Raw genomic sequence first — 11895 nt, forward strand, 5'->3', positions numbered from 1 at the left:
TTGTGCAAAACAATGACAAATTTCTCTTTTTGAAACTAGGATTATCCTTAATAACCATATTTGTCGCTAATTTTTGTTCTGTACTATTTTTTTTAATTCTTAAATTCAGGATTCAATCAAACGCCTTCAGTTTAAAATGGGATGGTGAGAGTATTATATTTTCCTAAGGCTAAACTTCAATTTTCTTTGCTTTTCCCCACCAAGGAAAATCATTGACATTTGAATTAACGGTAATAACCGCCTCTTGTGAGGCCATTAACGAGTGACACACCATAGTTATCGCTCCTTATTTCAACTAATGGACCCAAATGCTCTGCGCTATCACTATATAAGGAACAATATATGCTGTGAATGAAAATAAGCAAAAAAGAGAAACAAATAATGTGGCTTGTTTAGGAATAATCCTGATTTTAGAATTTTCTCACAAACTTTTCTCAGGGCTGGTTTAATAAGATCACGTTGGTGAAAAGGATTGACCTTGCACCATTTAACATCAACCATCAATCAGCCCAGCAAACAAATTACAACCACCTGACTCTAACTCTCTAAACATTTCAAGATTACCAATAGAAAAATGGACGTCTACAGAATAAGAATTAGTGTATTTTTTCTCCTTGTGTTACTCACATTTGCTGCATTAACGACAGCAACAAACATCCCAAGAAGGCAACTCAGTAACAAGAAATACAAAGGCCCATGCCGGGCCGAAAATGCAATCGACAAATGCTGGCGATGCGACCCAAATTGGGCCGAGAATCGCCAGAAAATGGCCGATTGCGCATTGGGCTTTGGCAGCAATGCGATCGGAGGAAAGTTGGGCCGAATTTACGTCGTCACGGACAATTCTGACGACGATGTTGTCGATCCTAAGCCCGGAACTCTCCGATATGGCGTTATCCAAAAGGAGCCATTGTGGATCATATTTGGCAAAAACATGAAAATTAAGCTTAGTAGGGAACTTATCGTGACTAGCAACAAAACTATCGACGGCCGAGGATTTAATGTCCATATACAAAATGGAGCTGGCATTAAGATACAATCTGCATCCAATATTATTATTTCTAACCTCCGTATTCACAATATTGTACCCACCCCAGGTGGCCTGCTCAGGGAATCTGAGGACCACGTTGGTCTAAGGGGTAGCGATGAAGGTATTGTTGAATTGTGTAGCTATCTCATCTTAAGAATTTAAGCTATTAGAAAGAATGCACTTTTTAATTAATTATTGAATTATATTACGTCTCAACAGGTGATGGCATCAGCATCTTCAGTTCGCATGATATATGGATCGATCACATTTCCATGTCTCGTGCAACCGATGGTCTTATCGATGCTGTTGCTGCTTCCACTAACATTACCATATCCAATTGCCACTTCACTGACCACGAAAAAGTAATGTTGTTCGGCGCCAACGATCATTACGTGCTTGACAAGGACATGAAAATTACATTAGCGTACAACCACTTTGGAAAGAGGTTGGATCAAAGGATGCCAAGATGCAGGTTTGGATTTTTCCATCTGGTGAACAATGACTACACTCATTGGGAGAGGTATACACACTATTGAATTGTCTAGCCGTCGCATTTAAATAAGCTAGAAAATACGATTCGATTAAATTACGTAATTATACTATGTCTGTATTGATAGGTACGCTATTGGCGGAAGCAGTGGAGCCACCATTATTAGCCAGGGTAATCGATTTATTGCTGAGGATGAATTGTTGGTGAAAGAAGTAACATATAGAGAAAAACTTACGGCGAGTGTGGCGGAATGGATGAAATGGACTTGGATATCAGATGGTGATGATATGGAAAATGGTGCTACATTTACACCATCTGGTGACCAGAATTTACTCGATAAAATTGACCATCTCAATCTGATTAAACCAGAACCTTCTTCTAAAGTTGGAATTCTTACTAAGTTTTCTGGTGCTCTGTCTTGCGTCAAAGGACGTCCATGCTAAAATGTTTTTCAGATTTATTTTCGGTGAATCCCAATTCACCACCAAAGAAAAGGAAAAAAAAAAGATAAAGAAAGAAATTAATATTGGTATTCATGCAAATGGCAGTAGTTATTTTCTGGTTTATATTTCTTGTTTCTTTTGGTGATGGGGTGACCTAGAGGATTATTATGTTACATTTAAGCATTGATCATTCTCTTCTCTTCTTCTCTTGCCTTGTTCTTATTGCTGCAAAAAACTTACTCACATCTGATGCTTATATCAAATCAATGAATAAATGAATATGTGTCTTCGATCTATAATACCAAATTGAAATATGTTAAAAATAAGCAGTGAGTAAATACTCCACATTCGTAAATTTAAAATCTTAGATTCACATTTGGCAATTGCATGCAATCTACATTTATAAACAAGTCTTTTAAGTCCTCTGACGACATAAGAGGCTTCGTAGAAAAGGAAGAACATGAATAAGAAAGGACTAAGGTCGTATATTTCTGTTGGTAACAAATTCTCTTCATGTAAAAATTTTAGAATTAGTAATTGTAAGTTTGTAACATAGAATTAAATGGATAAGGCAACGCAAGCAAACTAAGGTTTTAAGAGCTGCGGGTTGGGATTCCCTATACATACAATAAAAGCTAAACGGAGAAACAAATTTATTGCTATTGTATTCTAAATTCACTAACCCGATTAATTCGAATTGACAATAGATAGGCTTATTAAAGAAAGTAAAGTACTATCTATCGAAATGTTCTGTGTTCTTAGACTTCGGACTCAAGACCTTTAATTTAGTTAAACACGATGAAAACTCAATCATCTTATTGTATACGGTCGAAACCTGGCTCATCTATTGTATGACAGATCGGGACTGAAATGTGATGGGTTGAAGATTGACCCTGGTCTCTATCGAACCAAGGTACGAAAATAGAATATACGTATTCAAAATCACCGAGCTTATGACTCCGGAACCAACCCCGACTCCGAATAAGCTCGAGGAAATATTATCGGACCAAATAACGGAAGGCCGAAATATCCTAACCGATCAAATATCACGGCGGAAATCTCGGCACATATCAATGAGAGACCGATTAATTAGCGAATCATGAGATTTCCTACCTTTTATAGAACTGTATCTAAAGTAGGACTCCCTACTATATAAAGGGGGTCTGATTATTTGCAAGACACATTATAACACGCATCCCAAAGCAATATACTGTTATTACTAGTTCTTATTATCTTATCATTCTGCTCCAATACCGATTAAGACTTTTTACTCGAGGGTGACCAACCTTCAAGGCCAAGATTGTTCAATTTGTGTGGTTTGCATTTACTTTTTATTCATTAATTTCAATATTAATCTGATGTTCTTAATTTGTATCAAGTTAGATTATGTATCCTTAAAATCGCATATAAATTCAATTGTTATTCGATTTTGAGGGTAAAACAGTTTGGCCCGCACCGTGGGGCTAAGGATAATAGTGGTTATTTGATACGAATTGCCGTAACACACACTATTTTACACTTATTTTTTGAAGTGTCTCTGATTTCAAGCTTAAGCTCAAAATAACAAACTTATAATTAGCACATCTACATGTTGTCGATGAGTCTGGTCACCACGGTAAAAACAATAACATAGCGCCCGGTAACGAGGTACCGCCCGTTGATCCCGTCGGAATTCCAATTGCGGACCCATTGGATGCTAATTCACATGTGGCTAACGACACAAGCCTCCCTACTGACCTCGAGAATAGCATCCGTGGTGGAGTCCGGTCGACACCTCAGAATACTCAAAACAATGGAGGAGACGGGGTTAATCCACGGATGATCTTCAAAATGTTGCAGGCTCAACAGGAGGCAATAGCTTAGTTACAAAACCAGAGCTGCGTACCGAGTAGGATCGAGCCCGACCCATCTCGAGAGATCACTCACAGGGAGGAACCGGTCGTGGAAAGGTCGAGTAGGAATGAGTCGGGTAATAACCCCAAGATCATAAAAATGCTCGAGGAGCTAGAATTGGGGGAGAATAAAATTGAAGCAAACGACAAAAATGTCGAAACCTATAATTCTAGGGCTGACCAGATCCCAGGAGCGCCGCTGATATTGAAAGGCTTGGATTCCAAGAAGCTTGTGCATGTAACGATGCGGTCAGTCGTTTTGAGAGTTATAGCCTTGTTTCCCCCATTTCTGTTTCTTTCTGTGTTGTTCAGCTGTGTTGCGTTATATCGAGTTGGTAGGTTTGGATTCGGAGTAGTTTTTGAGTGAAATGATCATTTAGTCTCTTAGTTAGAAAGCTAAGTTAGAAAAGTCAACCGAATGTTGACTTATGAGTAAACGAATTCGGATTTGGATTTTTATGATTCGATTAGCTTCGTTGGGTGATTTTAGACCTAGGAGTGTGTCCGAAATATAATTTGGAGGTCCGTGGTAGAATTAGGCTTGAATTGGCAATAGTTGGAAGTTTAGAAGTTCTTAGATTTGAATTCATGGTTGATTTAGTGTTTTAGAGTTGTTTTGGGTGTTACGGAGGTTCGACTAAGTTCGGGTTGTGATAGACTTGTTGAAATTATTGGTTGAGGTCCTGAGGGCCTCGGGTAAGTTTTGAATAGGTTTGGGTTGTATTGCGCTAGTTTTCTTATGTTTTGATGTCATTTCTTCAAGCATAAATGATATCATTTTTAACAAACGAGCTCCGATTTCTTTTTAGATTGAAGCATTAGATCTGTATCATAATTACGGAACCGTAGCAAAAAGAATGGTCGAATTTAGACATCGTATGAGGATTTTAAGGTCATTTTACTAAGAATTAGGTTGCCAGATTTTTCAGATTAATTACAAAATTGCCACTGATAGCGTAATTAAAAATCTGCACTATTTGCAAATATTGAAACCAACATATCTCCTTCATTATAAGGTCAAATTGAGTGATTCAGAAGCCTAACTTGACTAGAATTTTACAAGAAATCCATTGGAGGAATAAAAAGTGAGTTTAGGGATCATTTGTCATGAGAAACGAGGTAGAATAACTGGCAGAAAAATATATATAACAAGGGTTTGCTCATTCGGTCATATTTTGAGTTGGGGAGCTCGGATTTGGGCAATTTTGGAGGCGATTTTCACCATAGGAATTGGGGTAAATGTTCTCTACTCAGTTTTGGTTATATTTCATGAATTCATCTTAGTTTTTGGGATTTGATTGATGATTTCAAAGTGAAATTGAGGGAGTTAGGGCTTGAGTTTTAGAGAGTTTTAAGTGAGGATTTGAGAGACCAAATGGAGTCCGATTTTGATAAATTTTATATGGTTAGGAGAGGAAGAGGTTTATTATTATGCTATTTTTGACTTGTTTTGAGACATAGGCCCGAGGGCCGGGTTTTGGCCGATTTCAGATTTTTTTGTCATATTTTGAAGTTTGTATTGTGGAATTCGATTCTTTAGCACATGTTGATGGTATTAATCTGATTATGATTAGATTCAGAGCTTTTGGATATCGATTCCAGAGACGAGGGCATCCCGTGGTAGGATTTTATGCTGATAAGGTAAGTAATAGTTTTAACTCTGACCTTGAGGGTATAAACCCAGAGAATTTGATATCATGTGATTGTTTGGAGGTGATACCCATGCTAGGTGATGGGCGTGTGGGTTTATACCTCGAGGGATTGAGACTTGGTCCATCCCGTGAGGCCTCATGGCCATTATCTGTGTTTACGTAGTTACTTGTTGTCGAACTTGTCTGCCTTTTTCACACTGTTTTGACTACACTCCAAATTCTAAGCTTAATCTCTCATTTAGAGACTAAGTGTCCCAAAATACTCCAAAACTCCAAACAAATCCTCTCGGCAACTCACAATAGTATAAATGAACACGGGGAAAGCAGTTAATAGGGGATCAGGGCATAAATTCTCAAAACAACCGACCGGGTCGTTACATTGTGTCATTGTTCGTTTCTTTGGTGAGCGAGTGAAATCCAAAGGGTCGTTGTTAGTAAGCGAGTGAAAACCAACCCTGTAAATGTTGGTGGTGAACTTTGAAAATCACACAAGTTGTACTTAACCCAAATTACAAAGAGCTCAAAATTTGACATCTTGTAACCCAAGGAGATTGGATTAGGACAATACATTGGTTCTGAACCAGTGGTGTCATTTATTTTACTGCTCTCAGATTTTATTATACACCTTTTGTAACGACTCGACCGGTTGTTTTACTTTCTAGAATCTCATTCCCCTAAATAAGACTTCTCGTACTTGCTTTTACTGATTTATGACTTGCAGGGATGGTTGGTTCGAGATTTGGAAGAGTTTGGGTTGAAATCAGAACACTTGATTCCTTAAGGTTGGCTTAAAAAGGCCAAGTTTGACTTCGGTCAACCTTTTTAGTAAATGGCCTCGGAATCAGGATTTGACGGGTCCAATAGGTTCATATGATAATTTCAGACTTAAGCATATGTTCGAATCGGGTTTTTGATGACCCGAGAGCATTTTGGCGCCTAATAGTAAAAGTAGGTTCTTGAAGAACTTTGAAGTTCTTCAAATTTGGTTTGGAGTGGGTTTTGGTGATATCGAGGTCTGAATTGAATTCCGAGATTGGGAATAGTTCTGTAATGTCACTTAATACGTACACACTAAATTTGGTGTCATTCCAAGTAGTCTAAGTATGATTCGGCGCATTCGGAGAATTTGGAAAACTTGAAGTTCAAAATTTGATTCAATTTGGTTTTAGCATGTGATTATTGGTTTCGTTTTTGTTTTTCGCATTTCAAAAGTTCAAGCAAGTTCGTATTATGATTACAAACCTATTAGTGCCTTTGGATGGGGTCCCAAGTGGCTCGGGTGAGTTTCGGACCCCGCGGAGCAAAGTTTGAGAAACCAGAAATGCCCAATTCTAGTTTCCTTCTTTGCGAACCCGAAGGGACCATCGCGTTCGTGTAGAAGGAATTGGGACTAGGGGGAAAATATGCTACGTGTTCCCGATAGCTTGTCCACGTTCGCAAAGGTTTGGGGTCAGTGACTTTTGCATTCGCGTGAGGTGACTCACGTTCGCGTAGAGTAGCCAGGGCTGGGCAAGGCCGCTTTGTTCTTCGTGTTCGTGAAGGAGCCCTTGCATTCGCGAAGGGTAGGCCAAGCCAGCCTTCATATTCATGAGACCTTGGTCGCGTTCGTGAGACCTTGGTCGCGTTCGTGAGACCTTGGTCGCGTTCGCGAGACCTTGGTCGCGTTCATGATGAAGGGTCTCCAGGGGGTCTAAGCCATTTGCCTTCGTGAACAAGAGGCCTCTTTCGCATTCACGAAGAAGGAGACAGCTGAGCAGTGAGTTTTAAAATCGGGACTTAGGCATTTTTGGGGTCATTTATTACACTCTTGGGTCATTTGAGAGCTCTTCAGGAGGGGATTTCGACCTAGCTTTGTGAGGTAAGTAATTTCTACCTAATGTGAGTTTAATACATAGTTTATGGGTAGATTATAACATGTAAATTAGTGAAAATCACGGGTTTAAAGGAAAATGGTTATGGAACATAATGCAAATCATATATTTATGTTCCTAAGGTTATGGATAACAACTTTCTTCGAAAATTTTCGAAATCCGGGCACGTGGGTCTGGGATGAATTTTAGGAATCTTTCATATCTAACGTAGATTGTTTTGCTTGGTCCTCGCCATGACGGGATCCCATAGAAGATAACCACTCACAAACTGAGCCTCAACCCAAAATTCCACCCGGTCAAGCAGAAAAGGAGACCCCAGTCCGAGATCAAACATGCTTTCATCAAGGACAAGGTAACTAAACTCCTTAAAATAGGGTCCATTCGAGAAGTCAAACACCCAAAATGGTTAGCAAACATAGCAGTAGTCCCTAAAAAGGGAACAAACTGAAAATGTGTGTAGATTATAAAGATTTAAATAAAGCATGTCCCAAGGACTCTTTCCCTTTGCCTAACATCGATTGCATGATTGATGCCACAGCCGCCCACGAGATCCTCAGTTTTCTCGATTCCTATTTCAGGTACAACCAAATACGGATGAACCTGGATGATCAGGAAAAGACCTCTTTCATTACTAAGTATGGCACATACTGCTATAACGTGATGCCATTTGGATTAAAAAATGCTGATTCCACTTACCAACGCCTAGTAAATCGGGTGTTCGAAAAACAAATAGGGAAATCCATGAAAGTTTACATTGACAACATATTGGTTAAGTCCCTGCTAGCATAGGACCATTTAAAGCATTTGCTGGAAACCTTCAGTATATTGAAGAAGAACAACATGAAGCTGAATTCGGAGAAATATGTGTTCGGAATGGATCGGGTAAATTTCTTGGAATTATGGTATCCAACTGAGGAATCGAGATCAACCCCGACAAGCTCAAAGCTATCAAGGATACCATCGTATTGAACAATGTAAAGTTCGTGCAAAGACTAACCGGGCGCATTGCCACCCTGGGGAGATCCATTTTGAGGTCCTCCGATAAGAGCCGCCATTTTTTCTCGTTACTGAAGAAGAAAAAACTTCACATGGACCTCGGAATGCCAACTGGCCTTGGAAGAACTCAAGAGATATTTATCGAGCCGCACTACTCCACACACTGAAGACAGACAAACAACTATACTTGTACTTGGCAGTATCGGAGATAGCAGTAAGTGGAGTCCTAGTTCAGGAAGAACAAGGTACACAATTTCCAATTTATTATGTTAATAGGACCTTAGGTGAGAACGAAACTAAATACCCTCCCCTAGAAAAATTGGCGCTCACTTTGCTAAGTGCCTCTAGGAAATTGAAACCATATTTTCAGTGCCATCCTATATGTGTTGTGACAACTTACCCATCCCGAAATATAATGCATAAGCCCGAACTCTCAGGACGATTGGTCAATGGGCCGTAGAAATCAGAGGATAAGATATTAAGTATCGATCCTAGACAGCCATTAAGTCTCAAATTTTGGCAGATCTTGTGGTCGATTTTACGCTTGCCCTAATACCCCAGGCTGAAAGAGAGTTGTTGGTAAACTCGGGGACGTCTTCGGGAATCTGGATCCTTTTTACGAACGGTGACTCGAACTCAAAGGGGTCCGGACTTGGCATCGTACTAAATCCACTCACAGGCAATGTAGTTAGACAATCCATTAGAACTGTGAAATTGTCTAACAACGAGGCCGAATATGAGGCCATAATTGCCGGTCTCGAACTGGCCAAAAGCTTGAGGGAGGAGGTGATCGAAGCTAAGTGCGACTCCCTCCTTGTGGTGAACCAAGTTAATGGAACGTTCGAAGTCAGAGAAAAATGAATGCAAAGGTACCTAGATAAGTTGCAGGTAACATTACATCGGTTCAAAGAGTGGACATTGCAGTACGTACCTCGAGATCAAAATAGTGAGGCCGATTTCCTTGCAAACTTAGTGTCGTCAGTCGAAGAAGACGAGCTCAACTCAGGGGCAATTGTACAGCTCATGAGATCGGTAGTAGAAGAAGGTCACGATGAAATAAACTCCACAAGCTTGACTTGGGATTGAAGAAACAAATATGTAGAATATTTGAAGACCTGGAAACTGCCCTTAGATCCAAAAGAATCGAGGACCCTGCGCACAAAAGCAGCTCGATTCAGCTTGTCCGAAGACGAAACCTTGTTCAGAAGAATGTTCGTTGGCCTAGTAGCAATATGTCTGGTACTCGGAGATACCGAGCACGTTTTGAGGGAAGTCCACGAGGGCACCTGCGAAAATCATTCAGGCGCTGAATCATTAGTTCTAAAGGTAATCAGAGTCGGTTATTACTGGGATCGACATGGAAAAAGATGCGAAGGAGTTCATACGAAAATGTGATGAATGCCAAAGACATGCTCCGATGATTCACCAATCCGAGGAGTTGTTGCACTTGGTCTTGTCACCATGGCCATTCATGAAGTGGGGCATGGACATCGTTAGCCCTCTTTCACGGCCATCTGGTAAGGCTCAATTTATATTATTTATGACCGACTATTTTTCTACGTGGGTTGAAGCACTGGCGTATGAGAAGGTTAGGGAGAACGAAGTTATCGACTTCATTTGAGACCACATCATATGTCGGTTCGGAATGGCATCCGAAATCGTATGTGAGAATGGAAACAATTTATCGGTAGCAAAGTGACCAAGTTTCTCGAGGATCATAAGATCAAAAGGATCGTGTCAACACCTTATCACCCTAGTGGGAACGCACAAGCCGAATCGACCAACAAAACCATACTCTAAAACCTCATAAAAAGGTTAAACGACACCAAAGGAAAATGGAAGGAAATCATACCCGAAGTCCTGTGGGCATACCGCACGACCTCAAAGTCTAGTACCGAGGTCACCCCATTCTGGTTTACGGTGCCAAAGCTCTAATACCGGTCAAAGTTGGTGAACCAAGTGTCTGATTCTGATATGCAACAAAAAGAATTGAATAACGAGTCCATGAGTATAATCTTGGAGATATTAGATGAAAGGTGCGAAGCCGCCCTCGTCCAGTTGGCCGCCCAAAAACAGCAGATCGAGAGATATTACAATCAAAGTGCCAACCTTTGATACGTTAATATCAGGGACTTGGTACTAAGGAAGGTCACACTGAACACCCAGAATACGAACGAAGGGAAGTTGGGGCCGAACTGGGAAGGATAGTACCAAATTCTCGAAACCGTCGAAAAAGGATCATACAAACTCGGGGCAATGAACGGTGAAAAGCTACCAAATAATTGGAACATGACTCACTTGAAATGATACTAATACTAAGGTACGACCCCGTTCTTTTCCTTTTTAATTATTTTTGAACTAACACTTGCAGGTAACCAACAAGAAGCGGAACAAATTTTTAGGTCGGAAAGCACGCGTTGCACTCTTTTCCCCATGAACCGGTTTTGTCCCAAATGGGTTTTCCTGCAAGTTTTTTAACGAGGTAATAGTAGATTGTGCTAACTTAGAATAGAAGGCCGGTCATGAATCGGTGTTAAGGATTGCATCAATGGTATCTAAGGCTTCTCTCTGTGATCAACCTCGAATACTAGGAAGCATTACCCTAGGATATCGACTTTAGCAAGGAAATTACTTCGTGATGGAAGAGTCTTGATAGGTAGGATTTATTGTAAGGGCCAAACCGTCAAACGAACCGTACCTCCATAGATTTCTCGAGTCCTAGCATAAAACATATATGCATGTATAACAGTTTTACACTAGAATTAAAGAAGTATCTTCCTTGCAATCATCTTATATTTTAAAATTTCTTATTTAAATTTATTAAGGAATTCCTTACTTCCAATCCCCTAAAGGTAACGAGCCCAAGGGTGCTTTAACCTGAGATGGAACAATCACTCTCTCACTCGAGGACTGCCGTCTGAAAACAAACTCGAACGGTCCAAGATATTAGACCTCGGGGGCATAAGACCTATTAGGCAACCCCAGAATTTTAAAGGCCACGGCCATCCCCACTGGGCGACACCCGAACTAAAAGTCTACGGTCAAATTAAAACAGCTCGGAGACGTCGAAGGACACATAAGAAAGACAACTAGGCCTTAAAATTTCTAAATCGGTTCTAAAGGCTACCCTCGGCAAACTAAGACATAAAAAATAGTCTAAGTACTTTGGGGAAAGAAAACTTTCGGTCATACTGAACCCCCAGAATGCCTTAATACAAAATAAAGTTAAAGGGAAGGTTTCTTTGAGTTTCTGAACAAAACCTAACTATTTCATGCTAAGGCATTTAGATCTTTGTAAATAAAAGTACATAAGGCAAAGAGAGAAATCCAAAGTTGTTGATGGAAAAAGCTTTATATTCATAATCAAAGTTCTTTTTACAAGTGCCAAACAACCCGATGAAAATTTTACAAAGGCCGAACGGCCTCAACAAAAATACAAAAAAAAACATCTACAGGCCTAAGTGGCCTGGTCTTCGCCGGGAGCAACATCGCCACCCTCGGGATATTTTCCATCCTTGGAC

The 11895-nt window shown here is 40.1% G+C and overlaps 1 protein-coding gene across 1 annotated transcript; it reads left to right on the forward strand.

Moving 5' to 3' along the window:
* Positions 1-478: 478 nt before the first annotated feature.
* LOC107804209 (pectate lyase) lies at positions 479-2161 on the forward strand. Its single transcript, XM_016628058.2, has 3 exons — positions 479-1151; positions 1250-1550; positions 1648-2161. Exons 1-3 carry the CDS (start codon positions 575-577, stop codon positions 1961-1963), a joined length of 1194 nt encoding a protein of 397 aa, XP_016483544.1. The 5' UTR covers positions 479-574; the 3' UTR covers positions 1964-2161.
* Positions 2162-11895: the final 9734 nt, after the last annotated feature.

The sequence above is a fragment of the Nicotiana tabacum genome, chromosome 22, assembly GCF_000715075.1.
Source record: "Nicotiana tabacum cultivar K326 chromosome 22, ASM71507v2, whole genome shotgun sequence".
Classification (NCBI taxonomy): Eukaryota; Viridiplantae; Streptophyta; class Magnoliopsida; order Solanales; family Solanaceae; genus Nicotiana; species Nicotiana tabacum.